The sequence below is a fragment of the Oryctolagus cuniculus genome, chromosome 13 (genome assembly GCF_051225735.1).
Source record: "Oryctolagus cuniculus isolate XC-2025 breed Fujian yellow rabbit chromosome 13, ASM5122573v1, whole genome shotgun sequence".
NCBI lineage: Eukaryota > Metazoa > Chordata > Mammalia > Lagomorpha > Leporidae > Oryctolagus > Oryctolagus cuniculus.
In genome coordinates, this window is record NC_142879.1 from 14,913,138 (window position 1) to 14,936,145 (window position 23,008).

The 23,008-nt window shown below is 40.4% G+C and overlaps 1 protein-coding gene across 17 annotated transcripts in view; it reads left to right on the forward strand.

Moving 5' to 3' along the window:
* PTPRC (protein tyrosine phosphatase receptor type C) overlaps positions 1 to 23,008 on the forward strand; it is a 114,567-nt gene that overhangs the window by 43,064 nt on the left and 48,495 nt on the right. For 3 of the 17 annotated variants that reach the window (XM_089312046.1, XM_008268693.5, XM_008268694.5), the window contains exons 3-8: positions 12,206 to 12,232; positions 14,088 to 14,288; positions 16,728 to 16,865; positions 20,309 to 20,452; positions 21,429 to 21,503; positions 22,623 to 22,649. In XM_089312046.1, coding sequence (XP_089168172.1) covers positions 12,206 to 12,232; positions 14,088 to 14,288; positions 16,728 to 16,865; positions 20,309 to 20,452; positions 21,429 to 21,503; positions 22,623 to 22,649 — 612 coding nt within the window. The remainder of the gene's footprint in view (positions 1 to 12,205; positions 12,233 to 14,087; positions 14,289 to 16,727; positions 16,866 to 20,308; positions 20,453 to 21,428; positions 21,504 to 22,622; positions 22,650 to 23,008) is intronic. The other 14 variants (XM_089312048.1, XM_070054920.2, XM_070054921.2 and 11 more) reach the window with 7 other exon arrangements.

Genomic DNA, 23,008 nt, shown 5'->3' on the forward strand with positions numbered 1-23,008 from the left:
ACATTTGAGTAGGGTCATACAGTATTTCTCTGTGTCTAGCTTATTTCGCTTAACATAATATCCTCCAGGTTCATTCATGTTGTTGCAAGTGATGGGATTCATCTCATCTCTTGTATTCTATTGCATACTTATATATACTGTATTTTATCTATCATCAGTTAATGCACTCTTACATTAATTCCATGTCTTGCTGTTATGACTAGTGCTGCAATAAATATAGGAGTATAGGCATCTCTGTGATATACTGATCTCATTTTCTTTCGGTATAAGGAAGTGCTGTGTATTCAAACTGCACAAGGGCATACTGGCGGGTTAGGATTTAAAAACAGGTCAGAGTATAATATGAAGTGCAGCTCTTTCTTCCTCCCAGCTATTTACATTTCTGAGCATATTTTGCATTTTGTTCTTTATTGTATGAACATAAATAGAGATACAAATGAAAATTTGAAAGCCTATGAAAATGCCAAGAAGAAACGCAATACTGTACCATATTAGGAAATGCGAAATTACACATGCCCCATATGACAATGAGTTTCAAAACTGCATTGCTCAAAGCTTTGTTGGGACCATAGAAACCAACTGCATTAAGATTAAATATAAAAATGTTTATGATTTTTCCTCCATGAACTAGCAAGGAAAGCTAATGTCGCCAGTGCCCTCAAAAAATACAAATTGAGCAACAAATGTGAGTGTGAAGCTTATTGAAACAGGGCATGGTAAGTATCTGGACTAGACTAGAGGTAGTGGAGAGATAAAGGAAGCAGCAGGGACCAGGTGTTAGGTGTGTAAGGACCACACACTGAAGTTCAGGAAAGCGATGGGAACGGAATCCTCGGAAGTATACTCCCTGGGGGTGACCTTGTGGAGCTGATAGGAAATGCAGGCGTTTTGGATTCTAGTATGATTAGGATTGAGATTTCTATGTTTAGTCTACACTTGATCAATTTATCTAAACCATCTTTGTCTTTAGTTTGTCTTTGTTAGACAAGGGTAGTACTGCTAATGATATAGGTGTGTTGTGAGGATTGTATAAGGGAATGTATCAACAGCATGTATTCAGCAAAAGTTCTTTTTAAAATGCAAGACAGAAAACTGTTTCGATGTAGAAAGGCCCACCAGGAGGTTTTTTTTTTTAAGATTTATTTATTTATTTGAAAGGCATAGTTACAGACAGAGAGGGAGAGACAGAGACAAAGGAGATCTTCCATCCGCTGGTTTACTACTGAAATGTTGAAACGGCCAGGGCTGGGCCAGTTTGAAAACAGGAGAGTAGGACTCCATCCGGGTCTCCCATTTGGGTAACAGGTCCCAAGGACTTGGGCCACTTTATGCTGCTTTCCCAGGCTCATTAGCAGGAAGCTGGGTCTGAAGTGGAATAGCCTGACGTGAGCTGGTACTCGTAAGAGCCGCGTACATCACAGGCAGCCACTTAACCATTGTGCCACAACACCAGCCCCTAGCAAGGGTTTCTCTACAGTAGTTAAACGAAAAGGTCCCCATAATCTTTTCCAGGATGGATTGTGTATAAATATTAGTTTATTTTTAATATTTTCTGTATCATCGTAGTCACTTAGTCAAAACATATGACAATGGGTAGAAAAGCTTAGCAAGGAAGATTGCTACCAGCCAGGGCTAAAGGGTATCTGTTCATGTGGCTGGACAGAAAAACCTTCCTGCATGTGTCTGGTTTTCAGGCACTGACTTCCGTGAGACTGTCAAGTGTGACATTAAGGAAGTCCCTCAACTTCTTTACCTTCATACCTTTATTAGCAAAGCGTGCAATGTGATGCTTCTCACCGGTGGAGTGATATTTCACCTGTGAGTTCAAAAACTGAAATCCCCTTGCCATGACCTTGTTGGATCGTTTCAGAACCTTGAGGGGACAAGAATATGAATTCTACTGACCGGTCAGCCCATTCGCCTCAGTTTTCCCATTGTAATCTATTTTCTCCAAGTTCCATCATGTAATTAATCCACAAAATGCTGAGCCAGAGAGAGTGGCTTTTTTTTTATGTTATCAAAGATAAGGTTGGGTTTAACTTATTTTCTCATGAAAATACCCTGTGTAAGTGCTTTTTTCAAATGTGGTGCATCTTAAAGAAGAGTGAAAAATAACAAAAATGAACTTTATCTTTGAAATACACTTTCAGTGAAGCAACAACAAATCGACCGGAGGCCCAGTATTTTGTAGTCGTTAAATGTATAATCAGGCAGCTTCAACGCTAGAGAAGTTGCGGTTTGAACCCCGAGATGGGGCTGATTACGCCGGTGCCATGGCAACCGTTGCACCATTTGGAAGCGCTTGTGTGCTTAACCGCATGAGCTGCGCCTCTTCCTTTCCTATAAAGACTTAGAATAAGAAAAACAGAAGTACACGGAGGAGGAGAAACCACAGGAGCAGCAAAGACACTGCTGGTAGCTTTTAGCTGTGCAAACAGCAGTCTTAGGAGAACAGCACACTGCAAATCTCTTCCATTCGGAAATGTCACTTTTCCCATTGTGCCTGGGTTCCTTCCTTCACTGGTTTTGAAAGTCAAAGACATGTTGCTGTTCAGAGTTTTCAGGAAGGGGACATGGGAAGAAAACAGTCGTGCCCTTACCAATTATCCTCAACAGCTGCAGACATTCGATCCTGTCTGTGAGATGGGCCCTCCCTGTCTGTGTATTTATTATTGTCTGGTATTTAGTTCACACACACACACACACACATCTTCACCAAGAGCATGACTGCCTGCGCCCTCCTGGCTCAGGCCGGCAGGTTTGTGGGTGCTGCTGGTAACATTTCCTGCAGAGACAAATGAAATGCACAGCTCTCACCCTCCTCGCACTGTTCTGACCCGGACCTTGCTCACCCGTTCACTTCCCACTCCATTTCGTCTGCCTGTTGTAGGTTGGAGCCTCAGCAGGTTTTGCATACTTATTTGTTTATTTGTTTTTGTCTTAAAGCTCAGATATAATAAGAATGCGGCACTTTTAAGCATTTTCCATTTTTCCTTCCTTGATGATTTGTGTAGAAAGAAGCAAGGACATTTAAGTTCATTTTAGTTTGTCACAGGGCAGCCTGCTTGTTTTTCTTCCCCTATTTTTTTTCTAAAGAAGAATCTGCTGCTTTCACAGTCATCATCCAGCAATGTGCATATTTTAAGAATGAATTTTTTTTTAAAAAAAGATTTACTTATTTATTTGAAAGACAGAGTTACAGAGAGGCAGAGGCAGAGAGACAGAGAGAGAGAGAGAGAGAGAGAGAGAGAGGTCTTCCATCCTCTGGTTTATTCCCCAAATGATGGCAACAGTCAGAGCTGAGCTGATCTAAAGCCAGGAGTCAGGAGCTTCTTCCAGGTCTCCCTGTAGGTGCAAGGGCCCAGGAAGTTGGGCCGTCTTCTACTGCTTTCCCAGGCCATAGCAGAGTTGGATCGGAAGAAGAGCTGCCGGGACTCGAACCAGCACCCATATGTGATGCCGGCACTGCAGGCTGGGCCTTAACCTGCCGCAGCGCCGGCTCCTCCTTATGTATCTTCGACTATGATCTCAGCCTATGCAGAAGGAAGCAAAAACATGTGCTTACCAAGTGATTCATATAATTAAATGGTTTGTGCTCTTGGAAGTGTGTGTTATAAATCAGGTATTTCCTTGAATATAGAAAAATGAAAACAAATTAACATGATGACGAACCTAATCTGGAAAATGTTTAAAAATAGTATGTCGGGGGAAGCATCTTTGTCATTTGTTCTTTTTTTAAGATTTTATTTAATTATTTAAGAGGTAGAGTTACAGACAGAGGGAAAGACAGAGAGAGAAGTCTTCCATCCACTGATTCACTCCCCAAATGGCTGCCAAAGCTCCAGCTGGGCCCATTCGAAGCCAGGAGCCAGGAGCTTCTTCTGGGTTTGCTATGCAGGGGCAGAGGCCCAAACACGGTTTTTCCAGCCTGAAAGCAGAGAGTTGGACACCGACCAGCGTTCACATGGGATGCCAGCATAGCAGGTGAAGCTTCAGCCTACTGCACACAGCGGCGGCTTCTGTCATTTGTCCTTAACCCATCATTTGTCATTTGTCCCCATCATAATCATCACTGGAGCTGTTAGAAAATAGTGGTGCAGCAGTCACTGATTGCCGCAAGCCTACTAAACCAGGATTTCCAGAGTTGGAGCCCAGAAGTCAGCACTCTTAACTTCATGCACTGCATGCATCAGCACCGATACAGGATTGATCTTTTCATTGCTCAGGATTATGACTCTAATGTCCGACAGGGAGGTAGGAAAACATCCCTGATACAAACCAGAATCGCATGAGCTGTGCTCTCAGGAGCACGGGAGTTCCGTGGTGCTCACGTTCCTTGAGAATGCCCACTGCATATATTCACGGGCAAATGGGCTTGCGACAAACAACTTTTGGGAGGCAAAGGGTTAAACAACGCTGCTTAAATTGCCCTATGCCTTCAATCCGGTAACACACTTTGTAGATCTCTCCAAGAGGCCTTTGGGACACTTTAAGGTGTGCGAATGTGAATCAAAGGCCTCAACTTGGCCATCTTTACACAGGAAGTGATAATCTAGTCCCCTCCTGAATTACAGATAAGTGTTTTAATACAGAAAAGAAAACACAAGGAATTTTTCACAGATGGTTATCTTAAATTTAGAAAAATAAAAACAAATTAACCCCATGAATATAGAAAAATGAAAACAAATTAACATGATGATGAACCTATTCCGGAAAATGTTTTAAAATAGTATAAGTCAGGAAGCATCTTTGTCATTTGTATTTTTCTTTTAAGATTTTATTTACTTATTTGAGAGGTGGAGTTACAGACACAGGGAAAGACAGAGAGAGAAGTCTTCCATCCACTGATTCACTCCCCAAATGGCTGCAAAGGTCCCACCTGAGCCCATCCGAATATTATTCTAAATTCAAGCCTTATTGAATTGTCATTATTTGTTTAGTTAGTCAGCAGGCCTGAGATTGATTACATGATGTTTTAAGCTAAATACTAGCGATCTATCACTGCATGGCTGGTTTTAGAGGTACATGGGTGTGCATATTCACATATCATCACAAGCAAAAATGAGTGTTGATGGCATCATACATAATTCTTCAGGAGGCAGCTAGATGTGATCGCTATATAAAAACTAAGAAATCCTTTGCTTGAAGTCCACCCTGAGGCCCTAAACATTTGTTCCTTTTATCATCAACTCTGTTTTACATGTTTATGCCTTTATAATGTATATTTTTATTTTAAAAATGTTTGCCTGCGTGGGGTGTAATTCAAAGGCTTGGGTAGTTGCGTAAGCCTCCTAGGAAATAAGGACAACCCTTTGCCTTCTCCACGCTCACATCGATGCCTCCTCTTCAGAAGCAAAGACAAAGACTTTATTTTGCCGTTTCAAAATGATTTTTTATTAGACTAGTTTTAGTTTTTTCATCTTTTATTTTTATAAAAAGATTACAGCTGGTGTCTATTCACCTCCTCTATTGATCTCCAACTGTCGTCTTTCTAACCTCCGTTCTTTGTTCATCAATGCAGTGTTGTCTTCTTTCTGGGAATTTGAATTATGCTGAGTTTTATCATTTCTTGGGCTCTTTGCATTGTCTTTGTTTCTCTCAAGGCCTACAGTCTGTCTTTGTCTTTCTTGTTAGAGGCTTTGGTGTTGTTTCTTGGATGCTCATTTGTATTTAAGAGAGAGGTCCCCCAAAAGATCTGTTGGAATTCTCTGGGCACAGAAGGAGCCTGTAAATTCACAGGCACTGACAGGATTGTGTGAAATCAAAAGGGCAGTTAAGCTCAATGAGTCTTAGTTTCCTTACGGAACGGAAAACTGAATGTCAATAAAATCATCAATAAAATCCTTTGTTTCTGTATTAGCAGGAGCCTCTGGAGCTATTTCTAGTGATAAGTAGCTAAGGTTCCACTCATGGGATTCCAGGCGTTGGAAGACTAGAGCCAGCTTTAACGTTAAGTTTGCAAAAAGATTAAGAAAAACATAAACAGACACAACTTCAAATTTCACACTTCCTCCATGTATGACTTTGAGCAATTGTTAAGTTCCTTTAAATCTGAATATTATTCCCTATAAAGTAGGTAAAATGTCCGCTAACTCATTGGCTTGCTGGGGCGACTAAGTGAGGAAAAAACGAGAATAGTTTAAAAAGTTGTGAAAGGAATTAAGATATAGGTTTTAGGGCAAAAAAATTTTGAAATCCATGCATAGAGAAGAAGTTTTCAAAAACCTCATGGAAAATGTGTATTATGAAACAATCATGCATAGATTTCAAAATTTTTTGCACCAAAATAAACTTATCCTTTAATTCCATCTTCTGCAAATCTTTTGCAGTCCCCTTGTATACTGTGTCTAATGATGTGCAATGTCTAATACATGATGACATCTCAGTAAAGAGTTGCTATCATCATTATATTTACTGATAAACTAAGGAAGGAAGGGGAAGGTTATTGTCTCTGGTTCCCCGAACTCCTGATAATGCCTTGCCTTCTTTGCCATTCGTGCAGAGTGCCTAGCCCAGAAATACTTACTAATTTGATATGATTTGTTGGATTTATTGTCTATGGACAATATGTTAGCTTTAAAGAGTAAGTAGATTCCTTTTATTCTTATTTATGTACCTCAGTTTTTGTTACCATGCCCTACTAAAAAGGAAAGTCGTGCATATCTGTTTCGGCTAACTCTTGCTTTTCACTTCAGTCTGCTCTCTCCACTTGTGTAGGATCTTCACGTTTGTAGGGGTCAGGTCTGCATTTTCAACCTTGAAAACATGCCACCATTCATTTTAGGGCAGATGCTGAGAATAAGGATTCATTTCATCTCTTCTGTTTCACCCTTCTGTCCTTGTACTTTTCTTCAATTTGCAGAACGAAACAGGTTTAAATCCCCTTGGAAATGGCTGGCGCTGCACTCCTTTTGGGGAGGGAGGGTGCAACGGGTGGTGTTTAAAGACCAAGTCTGTCTTTTGAAATGCCATTTCTACTCAAACTGATTCCTAGATTGTGCAGAAACCTCTGATCAGGGACTTAGGGGCGTGACTTCAAGGCAACTTTGATTTTCCATCATTTAAGCATTTGGAGTTGTAAAAGATACATATTGGGAAAAGTAAATTCGGTAACAATACATGTGTTAGAATAACACCGCTTTGAAGATCAAGCATCCTGTTATCTACATTTTCATCTGTTTAATGTGCTAGTAAATTCCGTAGGTGATTCACAATAGGTTTATAATGGGCAAAGGAGCGCCTACTTAGATGATTTATAGATTTTTGGTGCTTTGGTGCCACCTACTGAAACTTGACTAAACATTCCTTTGCCTAAATAACCAAAATGGCATGTTTTTGTTTTTGTTTTGTTTTGTTTTTCAAAAAAAAAAAAAAAAAAGTGTAGAAAACGTCCCCAGAAGAGTTAAGTCAAAGTGTTTCTGTGATATATAGAAACACTGAGGATATTGCTATGATCTATTTCACTATATGTATTAGATATTTGTAGAATTTAAGGAAATGCTTACTGGACACATTTTTAGAAAAGCTGATTCCTTCTGTTTATTGTCACACACCTGTACCTGTGCTCTCTCAATTCCTGCTGATATTTCAGGTATTTTCCCTTACCTATTTTGCACATCCTTTCAAAATGGTTCAAAATGTTCACTTGTAGATAGTAATGTTATTTATATTAATCTAACTTCCTAAGAATAAGTAAATGATTGTGTTCTAGTTATTATATATTTTACGCAAAGGCGTTGTTTTATTAGACCCATAAGCACATTAATAAATTATCAGACATCTGATAATACATTTTCCTACCCTCTTCGTTATTTCTTACGTGGTGATGGTTTTCACAGATGTGCGTGCTTGTTAGTGTACTGCTTGCCTTTGTAAAAGCCACGAGATGAATGTTGGGGTGACATATTCTTACATATTAGTCAGATTTTTAAAATAAATATTTTATATAAATTGACTATTGTGTTCCTACTTTGAGTTTGTAGTTAAATGTTGGCATTGTCTTAAAAGTTGAAAATATAAAGTTTGTGTGATCTAGTGAATATGGCATATTGAAATTCATTGGTAATTTCAAGTTGCACTGCTGTGGTACCTACATAATTTCCTTAAGAATATTGGTTTAAATCTTGGAGTGGCTTCAAGTTTTAACATTTTAGCTTGGAGTGACTAAAAGATTTTTTTTGAGTGACTAAAAATTTTTCAAATCATTTATTTTGACTGAAATTGTTACCAAGATTGAAAATCTTCTTAAAGGAAATTTGTGATCATGAGAACAAGCAGTTTTGGACTTAAATGGAGCCTGAGCAATGATTTGAAGCTTTGGAGGATTCGTTCAAAGAGATAAAAGTTGTGTGTGTGTGTGTGTGTGTGTGCACATGTTTGAAATACTATATGAAGAACATTATGTAAAATTTACGAAAAGCTACAATGTCTTTATAAGTCTGAAAATCACTCTGTGGTTGCATTTAAAATCAGATTTAGAGATAAATGAATGTAAAAGAAAATGCATATTCCATTCAAGATGACTTTGTGAGAAGTAAGCATAAATGTAAAAGAAAGAGAAATGTGATGATCTTAATATATTATGTTGTTTTCCCAGACCATTGAATTTTGTTGTATTCACAACTGAAGGATTTGGGGAAACAGTGAACATGGGGTAGATCAGGGAAAGACTATTACAGATGGAATCATCTTATATATGGCACTATATAAACCTTTTTATATCATTCTGTTCCCAAACTCCAGAACCCCCTTCAGAGTTAAAGAAATTTTTTGAATTGTAACACTTCTGTGTGACATCACTGTAGGTTGGTTAACTCTTCTGTCAAAGTAATATTCTATAGTAAAGTAGTATGACAGACTGCTTAATTCCCTCGAATATTTGAACCATAGATGGAGTATCCACGCAGCAAATTATGACTTCATGTGAAGTCATTTTTTAGGGTCAAGGTTATCTTGCATTTGCAATACTGCTAGTAATCGCTCTGCAGTCGAATCCAGATCATGGTCGCCTTCCCTTCTCTTCTGAGCTCCTAATAGACACCACTCTGTATGGAACCTGAAACACTGGCTGCGAGAATGTCCATGCAGAAAAGTTCAGACGAAAAGGAAAGGTATAAGGATGAATTGATGGGGCAGTGGAACGCCTATTGCCCTGCACAATCCAACAGGCTGGGCTAGCACAGAGCAGCTCTGTGGACTCTGCCACAATTGACTCGTCTAAGCTTCGAATGATGGTTGTGATGCTGAAGACGGAAAACATAAGCAAAGGGCTTAGTATAGTGCTGGTGCTCAGTAGACATTCAACGCATAGTACCAATTCATAGTAACAAGAGGATATAATCAATGAATTGTTCTTTTAGAATGATAAATCTCTAGGAATTATCTTCTCTATTTTATGATAATTTATTTCTTGGCTTCCTGAAAAACTTACAAACTTACCAGAAATACTATACATCACATCTTTTCTTTTAAAAAAAAAAATCACTATTTTTGTGCCACTTGGAATTAAATCAATTTCTCTAACACATTGACGTGTAGGTGGCCTGATGAATAGTGTACAAAGGGACTTCAAAAAGTCCATGGAAAACAGAATTTATAGATAATTTGGTTTTCTGCAAAAATATTTTGAAATTCATGCCTGCAAGGTGCCTTTAAAAAATTCATGAAAATACATATTATGAAACAACTACGCAGAGATTTCAAACAAATCCACAGCAAAATAAACTTATCTTTTAATTTTATGTCTTCATGAGCTGTTTGAAGTACCCTCATCCTGGCTGCAGACATCTCTAACAAGAGGGAGAGATGCACAAATAATACAAATTAAGACAACATAATCATGTGTCACATAATGGCGTTTTGGCTGGTGACCGACCACAGATACAATGGTGGTTCCTGGAATGTGTCTCCCTTCATGAGGTCGCTGCTGTCTCAGTCGGTGTGGAGACACTCCATGAGGCTTGCATCATGATGAAATAGCCTATTGATGAATGTCTCAGGACCTGTGCCTGTCCTTAGGTGATAGATGACTGTCCTTAAGTATGAGGGATTAAGAAAAAGTACGGAAATATAAGAAAAAGATAGTTTAAAACCATATGCCACTAAAAGATGTGTTTTATTTCAAGGAATAGGTTAAGGTTGTCACCAGATGAAGAATATGGAAGTTTTACAGATCAGTTTGTCCTCAGAAAATAAAATCCGAAGGCAGGAAATTTTCTTAAATACTGGCCAATCACTTCTTCCTTCTGACACTTGACTGCCATCTCCATCCTCAGTTTGCTGTCACTTAGCAAAGAACTTTGGGATCCTTGTGAAGAGTCCATGAGTAAGCTGCGGGATGAAAACACACGTCTCTTCACTGTTGACTGAATCCAGCTTCCTCGTGCCAATAAACTGCTCTTTGTGACATCCCCACACCCTCAGATATTAAGCAACTTGATCTGTGCTATACCCTGTCTTACTTTACTTCAACAATTTCCTTCTTTAAAAATATCCTCTAGCCTTCACTCTTGTTGTCTTCAGTTTCCCTCCTTTGAGGAAAAGGTGGCCACTGGGGCTCTCTTCAATATTCACGAACCTGGGGATCCTATTGCCTACCCTCCCTCTTAGGTAACTTGGGATCTCCTTCAACTCCCTCACTTCAGCACCCATCTGTGTTGATCAACAGCCTCAGCTCCTGTGTATTCTGTGAGCCACCAGCCTTTACATCCCGATGCTACTAAACATTTTTACATGGAATCTAAAACACATTCAGCTATTCAGTCCCACCTGCTACTTATGTCTTCATTAGCTCAGTTTATGTTTCCACAATCAACCTACTGCAATTCAAAACATGATCAGATCAATCAATGTTTTTCTTATCATTTATTCCTCTCCTCACTACCTTCCCAACACCCCACCTCCCGTCATCACTTCCAAAGATTCAAGCCTTGATGACCACTTCCTAAGTGTTTCATGGCTCCATTTTGCCCCACCTTCCTTTTTGGGGAGGTGGAGGGTATACCATTTTCTTTCTTTTCTTTTCTTTTCTTTTCTTTTTTTTTGACAAACAGAGTGGACAGTGAGAGAGAGAGACAGAGAGAAAGGTCTTCCTTTACCATTGGTTCACCATCCAATGGCCGCTGCGGCTGACACACCGCGCTGATCTGATGGCAGGAGCCAGGAGCCAGGAGCTTCTCCTGGTCTCCCATGGGGTGCAGGACCCAAGGACTTGGGCCATCCTCCACTGCACTCCCGGGCCACAGCAGAGAGCTGGCCTGGAAGAGGGGCAACTGGGACAGAACCGGCGCCCCGACTGGGACTAGAACCCGGTGTGCCGGCGCCGCAAGCAGAGGATTAGCCTATTGAGCCATGGCGCCGGCCACCATTTTCTTCCTATGGGATAGCCCCTCTGTCATTTGCCTTTCCGTAGTCCTGCTTTTCCTGTCACTGCTTTGCCATCAAATAATCCATTTTCCATTTCACAAAAATGTTGGTATAAAATTCTTGTGCTTCCTTATTAGACCTTCCCTCGAAGACTTTCTCCAATGGCTATCTAAAACTTGTAAGATAAACCTTAACTTCTTATTCTTCTGGGACATGGCTACACACACGCAATAGATGAATGCGTCCAAGAAACCTTCTCTGACTCCACCTCATGAGCTGGCCAAGACCCCAGCAGTCTCAGTACTATGATCCTCCGTGTGCTCCTATAGCACGTGCTGTCTCACTTGCCATTACACTGTGTGGATTTGTTTTGTCTGTATCTTACATTAGCCTGAGCTCACTGAGGGCAAAGCAATTTCTGTGTGTTGGTCAGATTCCTTCATTCCTAGCACATGACATTATGTTCAGCACACAACAGGTGCTCAACCAGGAATCATTGTCTAAATAGATGGATGCATTTGATAAAAATCTTTCCAAAAGTTTTTTCAACCATTTTTATAAGGTGGATATTAATCCCAGAAGTTCTACTTGAGTCTATCTTTTTTCTTATTTTGCCTGGAAATTCAAGAAGTAATAATAATGTGTTGACACACTTCAGCTTTATAAAGTCAACATAAAGAAAGGGAATAGAGGTTCATTGGGGTAAAAGGCACTAAGTGTTGCTACTGTGTTAATGTTCTAACATAGAGATGATGGAAATGTGTGGAACTCTGATATACAATTACACCTAAATATGAAATTTGAAAATTTCTAAGTGGTTTCCTTTTTTTCCTTTTTTCAGGGCAAAGATCAATTTTCTCCACATCTGGTAAGAAGCATATTTGCATTTCAAATATTTTGCTGTTACCTAGTTCATACATTTAATGTTAACAGAATTCTTATTATTCAATTAAATAATTTGAGTAAAATTTTAATAAAAATGAATGACTCTCAATGTTCCCCCCGTGTGGAAATTCCTGCTTATAAAACAAAATACTTGATAACCATTTATAGCTATTATTAATTGTTTGTGTATTATTGTATAGAAACAACTACTTTGTACAGCTTGACAGTAAGTCATATGGCAGAATACCAGCTTGTTAAAATTTTAATACAGAAAAATTAAATTTAAGTTAGATCACAAAACTATAGTCAAAATGGATTAAGAAATGATCTAATAAATTAGAGCTGTCTAAAAGTAAATAATCTTTATATATGTGTGTGTGTGTGTGTGTGTGTAAAATCCTTTAAGAGTAATTTGCCTTTTCAACGGTATGCAAAGGCTTTATTAAGATAGTATTTAGTGGTCAGTTCCAAACTCTACTGGCGCAACTGAATTAATAGTCTTCAAAGTGCCCTAGTCCTAAGATAAATTAAACGATGATGATGCTACAAATAAATCCAAACATGTTCTTTACAAAATGAGATATATAAAGATATACTTATATAAAGATAAATTGCATCACTTCAATGTTATTATTATTGAAAATGCATTTCTTCCTGAAAATGTTATTATTTCCTGAGTAATATTATATGGTGGGCAGTATGCGATAAAATGGTAAGTAAAAACATTGAGATAATTCTGATTTAATAATTATAATGCACAATTCTAAATGAGGCACATTTAACATATTCTTACCCTACCTTAGTGAATTGAATTAACATGTGTGTCTGATGTAACTCATTTTTAATTATTAAATATTTTAAAAATATAGTTTGCAATTCAAAGAAATAAAAATGTGTACAGCTCTATAATTTTGAAATCCACAGAGTCCAAGAGTTTTTAATTAAAAATTTAGATATTTACATATTCTTTTCAGTAAAGCAGCACAAAACAATGTAAAGGCCTTTAATTCTTGGTGTTAATTTGCCCTACAGGAAGCTTTTACATATTTGTACTCTCACATCAACTGTGCAAGTACCTATTTTATTATCACTTGGTCACATTTTTCCTCTTTTATAATGTGAATTTGAACTGTGGCAAAGGTTTTTTCAGCACCCTGCATAGTATCTCTGTGTGGTGGTGTTGAAGACATTGTGTACATATGGAACATTTGTATATCTGTCTTAATTTTGTTTTCCAAGATTTTACACGCATTTTTCTTACTTTGTTTTAATTGAATTTATTAAAAAGTAAAAAGTCCATGTGTATCAAGAATATTTGCCTTTTTATCTCCTAGAACCTATCTCTCCTAATACTCCCCTACTGAATTTATTTTTTCTTCATCTGTAAGTCTTTATAATAGTTTCCTTTAATCATCTTTACACATTGTATGTAATCTGTCTGAATCCAGTTATTTTGTGAGGGTGAAACATGGCAATGGAACGGAAAGAGGGAAGAAGACAGCTTTCAACTCTATTTCCTCATTTCTGTCTTTAGCCGTGATTCTGGAGCTTGTTTTATATCTATGAGTGTATATTATATTTATATCTCTTTATGTATTTGTATATATGCATGTACATACGTGCATATCCATTTGCAAACCCATACACACACCATATGCGTCCACACGTATATGCCCTATGTCATATATATATGGGGTGCATGTATGTGTGTGTGTGCATGTGTATGTGTGGTATGCAAATGATGCACTGGGTATTTAGTAAGCTCAGATGAGCATACATTTCATGATGTAATTGACATATTTCTCGTCTTCTCCTTCCATCTCCCATTGACGTCACAGGACTGACCACAACAGAGACACCCAGTACTCTGCCTCCCGTTGACCCCTTACCTGCTCGCATCACAGCATCCTCACCCGCCAGCATCTCTGACAGAGGAAAAGACTCCTCAGAGACCACGCCTCCACTTAGCACAGGCAATGCTTCAGCCCAGGCTTCCCTCCGGGACTCTGTGGACAATACTAGTGCTCTTGACACGACAGGTTGGCACGGAAATGTAGTCCCTGGCAAACTTGGCCTTTAAAAAAATTCTAAAGTGATCAGAAGAGTTTCCCTTTAACTAAATTATGGATGCAGTTTCTAAGGATGTGATTTTATTCAGGTGCATATAGTGCAGGACATCTTAGATGTCCATGAAATAGTAGCTGACTACAATAATTCATGTCTGTTATTAGGGAGAGGGAAAGCAGAGGAGGAAGGGCCCCCAAGTCAATTCAGGAAGCCAAGGTTTCTTCAAATCCCTTCTGCCCTCAGAACTACCCATTCATCCCCCCAGTGCCTGTGCACACAGGTTCCCTGCAGCCCCAGACAGCTCTGGGACAGATTGGAATTCCTCCCTCCTTGGCAGGTATCCTAAGTGAAATCTTCCCATTTCTTTCTTATTCCATGTTAGATTCTAATTATCACAAAATTACTGAAGATAAAAAATTTATTTTTAAAATTTCATTGAGGATTGAGTCAGATTGTTATTTGGGTTATTTTATTTTAAATCTGATTTCTCCCAGGTGTATTTGTTATTTGAGTTTCTTCCAGGACTGGTTTAGTGTTGATATTTGGGATTATTTCAGGGATGTTTGCATTTTGTAAAAAAAAAAAAAAAAAAAAAAGAGGCTTTAATTAATTAATTAATTAAGCTTGTAAGGTATGTAGCCATATTTGTAGCAAAATATCAGATTGAAACAAGAGGCAATTTTTGCCAGGGAAGACTGCCAAGGCTCCTTAGAATACTGACATTGATCATTTCTCATTTTAGGTGTAGTGGCAGGTTTTTCTTTCTCTGTTCAGGACATAATTCTGTAGTCATGGTTGTTCATGCTTTTCTGAAATGATGTGCTACACTGCCATCTTCTTAGGAAACAGGCTTGCAGACACATCCTGATAAAAGAGACAGGCTATTGGGGCAGTTTCACCACGTCATTTATCTTAGTTTATAAAGCAAGCTCGTATAACATCGTAACAGAAACTTTGTTCAAGGCACCTAATGATGAAGTCTGCTGGTGATAGCTAGTGTCACTGCCTCCTTAAATTGATTACATCATTTACCCTGGACAGCAGAGCAGAGTAGTGGTTCCTACCTGGGGCAATGCAAACAGCTCCACTGATTTCCTGAAGTTGATACAAAAGCAATGTAAAGAGGAAGCAAGGGGCAGGTGGCTGAGCAGAACATTCCATGTTCATCGTTTTCAGAGCCTAAGGAGTGCACTCTGTGCCAACTGCGGTTCTCACTTTAGAGGTGCCACATTGCCTGTCGCAGACACAAGAATTTTCATACAGCATTCCTAACTTCTAATTTCCACTTTTTTACCTAATAATAAAACCATAGACTTTCAGATAAAGTTGAGAGAGTATGTTTTAGATGGAATAGGCTAGACATAAGGATGAATAGTTGTAAAATGATAACTTACTCAGGCATAATAATGTAATGTAGAAAGTTTTTTACACTTTCAAATTAAAGAGAACATTTTCTTTTCCGGAAAACAGTCATTATCAAGTGATATTTCAATTTTATATGGGGATAAAGTCTGCATGTGTGCTTTTCCTTATGTTTATAACATTTATATTGTGGATACAATCAAATTCTTCTTATTGATAGGCTTCGGGGAAATAGTTTAATCAGTTTTTCTAACAATATACACCTTTCAAAATTGCTTCTTTTAAAAAGTTGCAGTAAGCATCCATGGACATAACATTAAATTTAAGTGTGTAGTGTTTTTCCAGAAATGCTTTAAGAATGTTGAAAAACATTGCCAGTGTGGAAGTACTTATTTGCATTTAATCATATATATATGTACAAATACTTCACACTTGAAATGTACATTATACATGCAGTGCAAATACCATCCTCCCCAGTTCCTATTCTTCAAAAGTGCCACTACAATTCTCATTATAAATCCTCAAGGTTCTGAGCATATGGTTCTCGGAGTGTGTATGTGTGTGTGTCAGCACTCACACAGGGGACTGTATCCACATCTCTTCCATCACTGGATAAGACAAACCGTTCAGAATCCTAACAGTGTCACAGCTAAAAATCGTTCGTGTCGATTTCCTTTCCTGCATCTTGGCCATTGTATATGTGAAGCAGATACCCATCGCATTTCTTGTTCACTTTTAAAAGTGTCTTGTTCTCTTTGTGATTTGTAAGATACACTAGTATGTGGGAGAATTCCTCTCGTTCTGCCTTCAAAGAGATGCCCCAACTTTCAGTCAGTAGAGAGGATGAAGAGTTGAAATACCTCATAGTGAGCTGGCCAGCAGCCTCCTGGGATGGGTCTAAGAACTCAGGTGCCTCGCCCAGCCAGTCTGATACGGGACGCCTCACGTTTTAATAGATTGGGGCTATTCACAGTTGGGTAAACTCAGGTAGCAACCTGCTTCGTGTAACCCGCTAGTGTTCACGTTTTTCATCGCTCTCTTGACATTAGGTGTTCCACCTGCGCCAACGCCTCACCTTCCCACGCACGCTGACTCGCAGGCGCCCCCTACCGGAGCTGACACGCAGACACTCAGCAGTAACGCTGACCTCACCGCACTCACGCCTGCCCCCGGCAGCAATGACACAGGTTGGCTGGCCCTGTAGAAAACCGTGCGAATACGAGTCCCTGACAGTTGTCTGTATTTAGCAATGACGGGAGGGAATCCAGCCCCTCGTCCCACGTGTAGCACTCGCTAGTTGATGAGTTTGGAATTTCTAGCTACCCTTAGCATATGAAAGCAGGTAACAAGGGGTCTTTTCACGGACACAAAAATAAAAATATTGTGAGGCTAAAAGAAAACATCGTGGGATGTCACAGTCATTCAGAACACTATATATTCGTTCATATTTTGGGCAGTTATTTTGCCTTGAAAACTTCCTTTTGCTATTAATAAAGAAGAATGTATAATAACATCAATGCTATATTTATGTTAATATTTTACCCACTGTCCTTGTATCAACAAACACAGCAATGAAGATTAGGTGATGATTATCAGAATATCATGAAATTATAATTACAATGCAATGATTCTTTAATTAATTAGAAAAAAGAGATGTTCATATTTCTGTGGCATCTGTGGATTGAAACAACAATGTAAAATATCGCTGACTAAATGACTTCATGGCACCCTTATGCTAGACAAGCAAGTCCACCTGGTCACACAAATGAGTGCAAACTTAGTTAAAGATACAAACGAGGGTCTACATGCCTGGTCTCACTTCAGCTATGATTCAGACATGGAAGTCCAGCCCACCAACTAGGGTAATTATTATTTTGAAGCGTGAATACTGTTCCCCTGGCATAAAAATCATTTCAGGCAGCCCATACACTTTACACAACTGGCATCGCCTCCTTCTTCACCCCACCCATTCTGGCTCCCAAGTGGAACCACACTCAAATGATCTGGAGCTTTGAATGGATGTGGGTCAGAAGCTGTGGAGGGGAAGAAGCTAAAATAACGAAAGACCACGGACCCTCATGGCTGGTGCTCACGGAAACCAGTCCGTTTTTCCCCAATCAGGGAATTCTTCTCATAGTGCGTAATTCCATTGATTGAAAATCTACTAGGATTAATCACCCTAATTACAACTGTAAATTCCACTCCTCATCCTCACTGAGATTAACCACATAGCAAGGGAAAATGATTTGCCTTGGAGGAGAGCAGCTAAGGAGTTTGGAAACAATGGAAGTGGATCCCTCAGGACAGGGTGAGGACAAGCGCTGCATGGGAGGGGAGAAGAGAGCAAGCTGGTGGGAGAAGATTCGGGAGGAAGGAAGAAGAAGGGTAAAGTGAGGGGTAGATAAATAGACCTTCCTTCTCTTCACTTGTTCTATTGGAGCTCTTCTTTGGGGTCCAGAACTCAAGAACTGATGTCTATGTTATTCTGTTCAAAGGTTAAGTTAAATCTGAGAGTGTAATGGCTTTTTGAAGACTGAACTCAGAACTCTAATTCATTTTTTTTTTTTTTTTTGGAAAGTGCACTTCCAATTCTAATGAAAAGTGTCTATCTGTGTGTGAAATTATGGACTGCTCTCCATTACCGGGAGATACTTGTATACTCCTATCAAAGCCTTTTTTAGAACATGCATGCATGTACCCCTGCTGAATTGGAATCTTTTATTTTATTTTATTTTATTTTATTTATTTGAAAGGCAGAGAATGAGAGAGAGAGAATGAGACAGAGAGTTCTTCCATCTGCTGGTTCACTCCCTAAATGGCCACAACATCCAGGACTGGCCCAGACCAAAGCCAGAAGCCAGGAGCTTCTTCCAGATCTCCCACATGGGTACAGGGGCCCAAACCCTTGGACCATCCATTGCTTTCTCGAGCTGCATCAAAAGTGGAGCAGCCGGGACTCAAACCAGCACCCATATGAGATGCAGGCATCTCAGGCAGTGGCTTTACCCACTACACTACAACACCAACCCCCTAGAGATCTTTTCTTTTTTCTTAAAAGATTTATTTATTTATTTGAAAGTCAGAGTTATACAGAGAGAGGAGAGGCAGAGAGGTCTTCCATCCGATGGTTCACTCCCGCATTGACTGCAATGGCCAGAGCTGCGCTGATCCAAAGGCAGGAGCCTCTTCCAGGTCTCCTATGCAGGTGCAGGGGCCCAAGCACTTGGGCCATCTTCCACTGCTTTCCCAGGCCACAGCAGAGAGCTGGATTGGAAAAGGAACAGCCTGGACTCGAACCGGTGCCCTTATGGGATGCCAGCGCTTCAGGCCAGGGCATTAACCTGCTGCGCCGCACTGCGCCACAGCACTGCCCTCTCTCCCCAGAGATCTTGACAGTGAGATAACCAAGCTTGTTCTTGCTTAGAGCCTCACTCATATTTCTTCTGCTTTTTCCATGGCCATTAGCACAGTGCGAGCCATCCGGTAGGCACCCAAGGAATATTTATTGATTGCCTGTGCCGGGAGGGTGTAGAATGCACTAGGTGCCATAACTGGGTGCAGTGGACAGTTCCATCAGTGACAATACCAGATTCTTTGTCAGCTACCTCTTAGGCGATTTGAAAATGCAGGAACTATGTCAGCAAAATGTGGTTTGCTGTTTCCAAGCCAATATGACTTTTTGCTAGCCAGAAGAGCCTGCACAGTGAAAGTAGAATTGTCACCTTCAGCTGAAAAGTAAAAAAAAAAAAGACTGAACTTAGCTGCGGCGCAGGCAGGGGCTCATTCAGCTCTATTTTCAGAAACTTACAACAGAGCACCTGCACTCAAGGGTCACCCCCGTAGAGCTGCCTGATGGGAGGCTCTCAGCACGGGCTAGGTTCCACTTCCTCTGTGACAACCTTAACGTAACCTGTTACGCCTGGAGCTCCACTTCTAACTGCACACTCTCAGCGCTGCTGCGACAGTGTCCTGTCCCTCTCTGCTGAGTCCACGCACTTTTTTTTTGGACAGTGAGAGAGAGAGAGACAGAGAGAAAGGTCTTTCTTTGCCGTTGGTTCACCCTCCAATGGCCGCTGTGGCCGGTGCACCGCGCTGATCCGAAGGCAGGAGCCACGTGCTTCTCCTGGTCTCCCATGGGGTGCAGGGCCCAAGCACTTGGGCCATCCTCCACTGCACTCCCGGGCCACAGCAGAGAGCTGGCCTGGAAGAGGGGCAACCGGGACAGAATCTGGCGCCCTGACCGGGACTAGAACCCGGTATGTCGGCGCCGCTAGGTGGAGGATTAGCCTAGTGAGCCACGGTGCGGCCGAGTCCATGCACTTTTATTATCCCTTAAGGCAGCCCTCCTGGGGGAGGCTGGGTTGCCCGGGCTATTTCTCAAGATGCCAACTGTCGTTTAAGTTGTGCACTTATTATACTATGGCATAAGTTACCCATCGCCTGCCCCAATATTCATCTTTCACACGCGCCCTCCACCTGGGAGTAAGTTTTATGGGATGCATTAATTATGATCCTGCAGAAGTGTTGATTGCTGTTGCCTGTCTCAGCCGCAGTCATCGCGTTTACGTTGGCTGCGTGGCCATTGCCCTTATGTCCGGAACCAGTGACATAATGGCTTTTCTGATTGCAGATGTGCCTGGAGGGTGGAGCGCAGCCAGCACCCTTCCCGCCGACACAGCTCTCACCTCCGCAGCCACCCTCAGTCCCGCACACAACAGCTCTGCTGCCTCACCTGCACGCACCACTCACGTCCCTTCCAAAGAGAACGCCTCAGGTTTGACCACGATGATGCCCCGGGTGTTTCAGACTGTGGAGATGGAGATGGCAGTGCAAAACTTTCATGCAGCGCCTTCAATTCATGCTAGAAATATTCTCAGGGTTTCCATCTAACCAGCTTTCGCATTGATATGAAATTAGACAGAAGAAACTTGTCAGTAAGCTTTTCCTGGTCATATTTTATTTTATTAGGAATTTTACAGAAGTTCATGGCACAGAAGAATAATTGATAGGTGGCAGTGTCAGGGATCAAAGCCAGTTTCTTCAACTTTCTAGTTGATTTTGGAAAAGTTACTAATTTGAGGGCACTTCAAAAAGTTTATGGGAAAGATAAAGTGAAAATATATTTATTTTGGGGCCCCTAAATTTTGAAATCCACAAGGGACATTGTTTTTTCATAATACGCATTCCCACAAGCATTCTGAAGAGCCCATGTATGCATACATTTCAAAAATTTTCGCACCAAAATAAATATCTTTAATTACATCTCTGTGATCCTTTTAAATTACCCTGGCACTTTCTGAGTATCTATTTTCCCTCCTTTAAGAATGGATATAAGATTACTCACTTTGTAGGACTAATGTGAGGACTAAATATATGGAAAGTCTGGTATTCAATGGATATTAAAAAAGAGCACCTATTACTCTTAATATTCAAAAGAAATAGAGTTTGAATTAAGTGAAAAGGAATAGTTTGAGAATGATTATGCATCAGGTAAGAAATATACCAAAAAATGAATTGTTTCCCTTTAATTTTTACAATGTTTAGTTGAGGTTATTTGAAACACTAATGTGAAAGGACCAGTTGTAGTTACGTTTTTGAGTCATTTTATTTTGAAAACAAGCAAATGGCAATTCAAATGAGAACTCCCAGAGCAAAGATTCAGCTAGGAACTCATCTTTGCTAGCAAGTTTTCCCTGCCCTAAAATATGACAAAGTCAATAACTATTCTTCTTCTGTTCATTCCCTTGCAGATTCCAACCTTATGTCCACTGCACCATCCACTCTGAGCTCTGCAGCAGGCATTGTCCCTTCAACCACAACAATAGGTGACAACCTGACCCTCAGTCATGCAGTCATGCCACCACCATGTACCCGGGCTGGGCTCACAGAACGGTCTTCAGTCTCTTCTACCTGGGGCTGCTTTCTTTGAAAAGTTTCTTTCTCTCTCTCTCTCTCTCTCTCTCTCTCTCTTTTTTTTTTTTTTTGTCCTAATTCCGAAGGCTGTGAATAGCACTGTGCAGCAGGGCAACCACTCATGAGATCAGGATATGAAGTTACGACAGCAGCAGCATCACCCCAAAATTGTGTCCTTTATGAAAACGTGTATGAGAAATACCAGATCTACTAGAACGTCTGTCTCCATGAATGGGTAGAGGTGGGGGCGTGGAAAGGGGCTGTGCCTCCCAAGAGGTGGGAAGCAGAGCCCTGATTACAGAGCACCCGTCCAGCAGTGAGGGAGCCTGGGGGCCAAGGACATGGGTCACCAGGAGAGGGCTATAGCAATGGAAGGATCGGTGGCCAGCGAAGGCAGAGCCAGCAAGTCCCCCATGCTCCTCTAAATTCTTTCAACTCCGAAACACCATTAGTGGAGATCTTTTAGCTTCCACAATTCATATTTCCTTCCAGTTCTTCAGTTAAATACATAAGTTCACTTAAGATACTATTCAACGTGTTGAGACTGCATTTATTACCCTGGATGAGCAATGATCTTGCAAAAGCTAGGCTAGAGAATAAAGCAGTCCTTACCTATTATCTGAATTTTTTCAAAACAAGAATGTCAACTTCAGGCTCTAGGGACTATAATCATATAAATCTATTTTGAGATTAACCCAAGGGAATGAGCACCTTTAAAATACTTTTGGTTGGGTGAATATTTGACAATGTTGCCATAACACAATGAGATGTACACCAAATAGACTCAATATTGTGATGATCACAATTGTGTTTATTGGGTAATTTCATGAAAATGTTGAATAAAATTTATCCATTTATATTAAAGGAAGTTTTGAAATCAAAACATTGAAGTAGGCAAACCCTGTGTTACCTATTAAACCTAACAAGATAGACATTAGAGTTTCTAGAGTTGAAGTACTGTAAGTCACCTTTAGCAGAAATATTCTAAAACAAAACATTAATGACTTGCATTCTTTTTATCTCTATTACAGCAACTACTATACCTCTGCCAGCCTGTGGTAAGTTTGTTTAGAAGCTACCTACATCACTGCCTCTGCCTTCATTTCAGGCTGTCTAGACCTACCAACTAGCTAAACCCATCAGCTCTGCTTTCTCACCAACAAATGATTAGTACTGCCATCTTTTTAAAATTTGATTGATTTATTTACTTAAAAGGCAGAGTTACAGAGGGGAGGTGGGAGAGGAGATGAGAGGGAGAGAAGGAGGAAGAGAGAGAGTGAGAGGGGAGAGAGGAGGGTGAGGGAGAAGAGGGAGAGGGAGAGGAGAGGAGGGAGAGGAGAGGAGGGGGAGGAGAGGAGGGAGAGGAGAGGAGGGAGGGAGGGAGGGAGAGAGACAGAGGGGACGGGGGAGAGAAAGA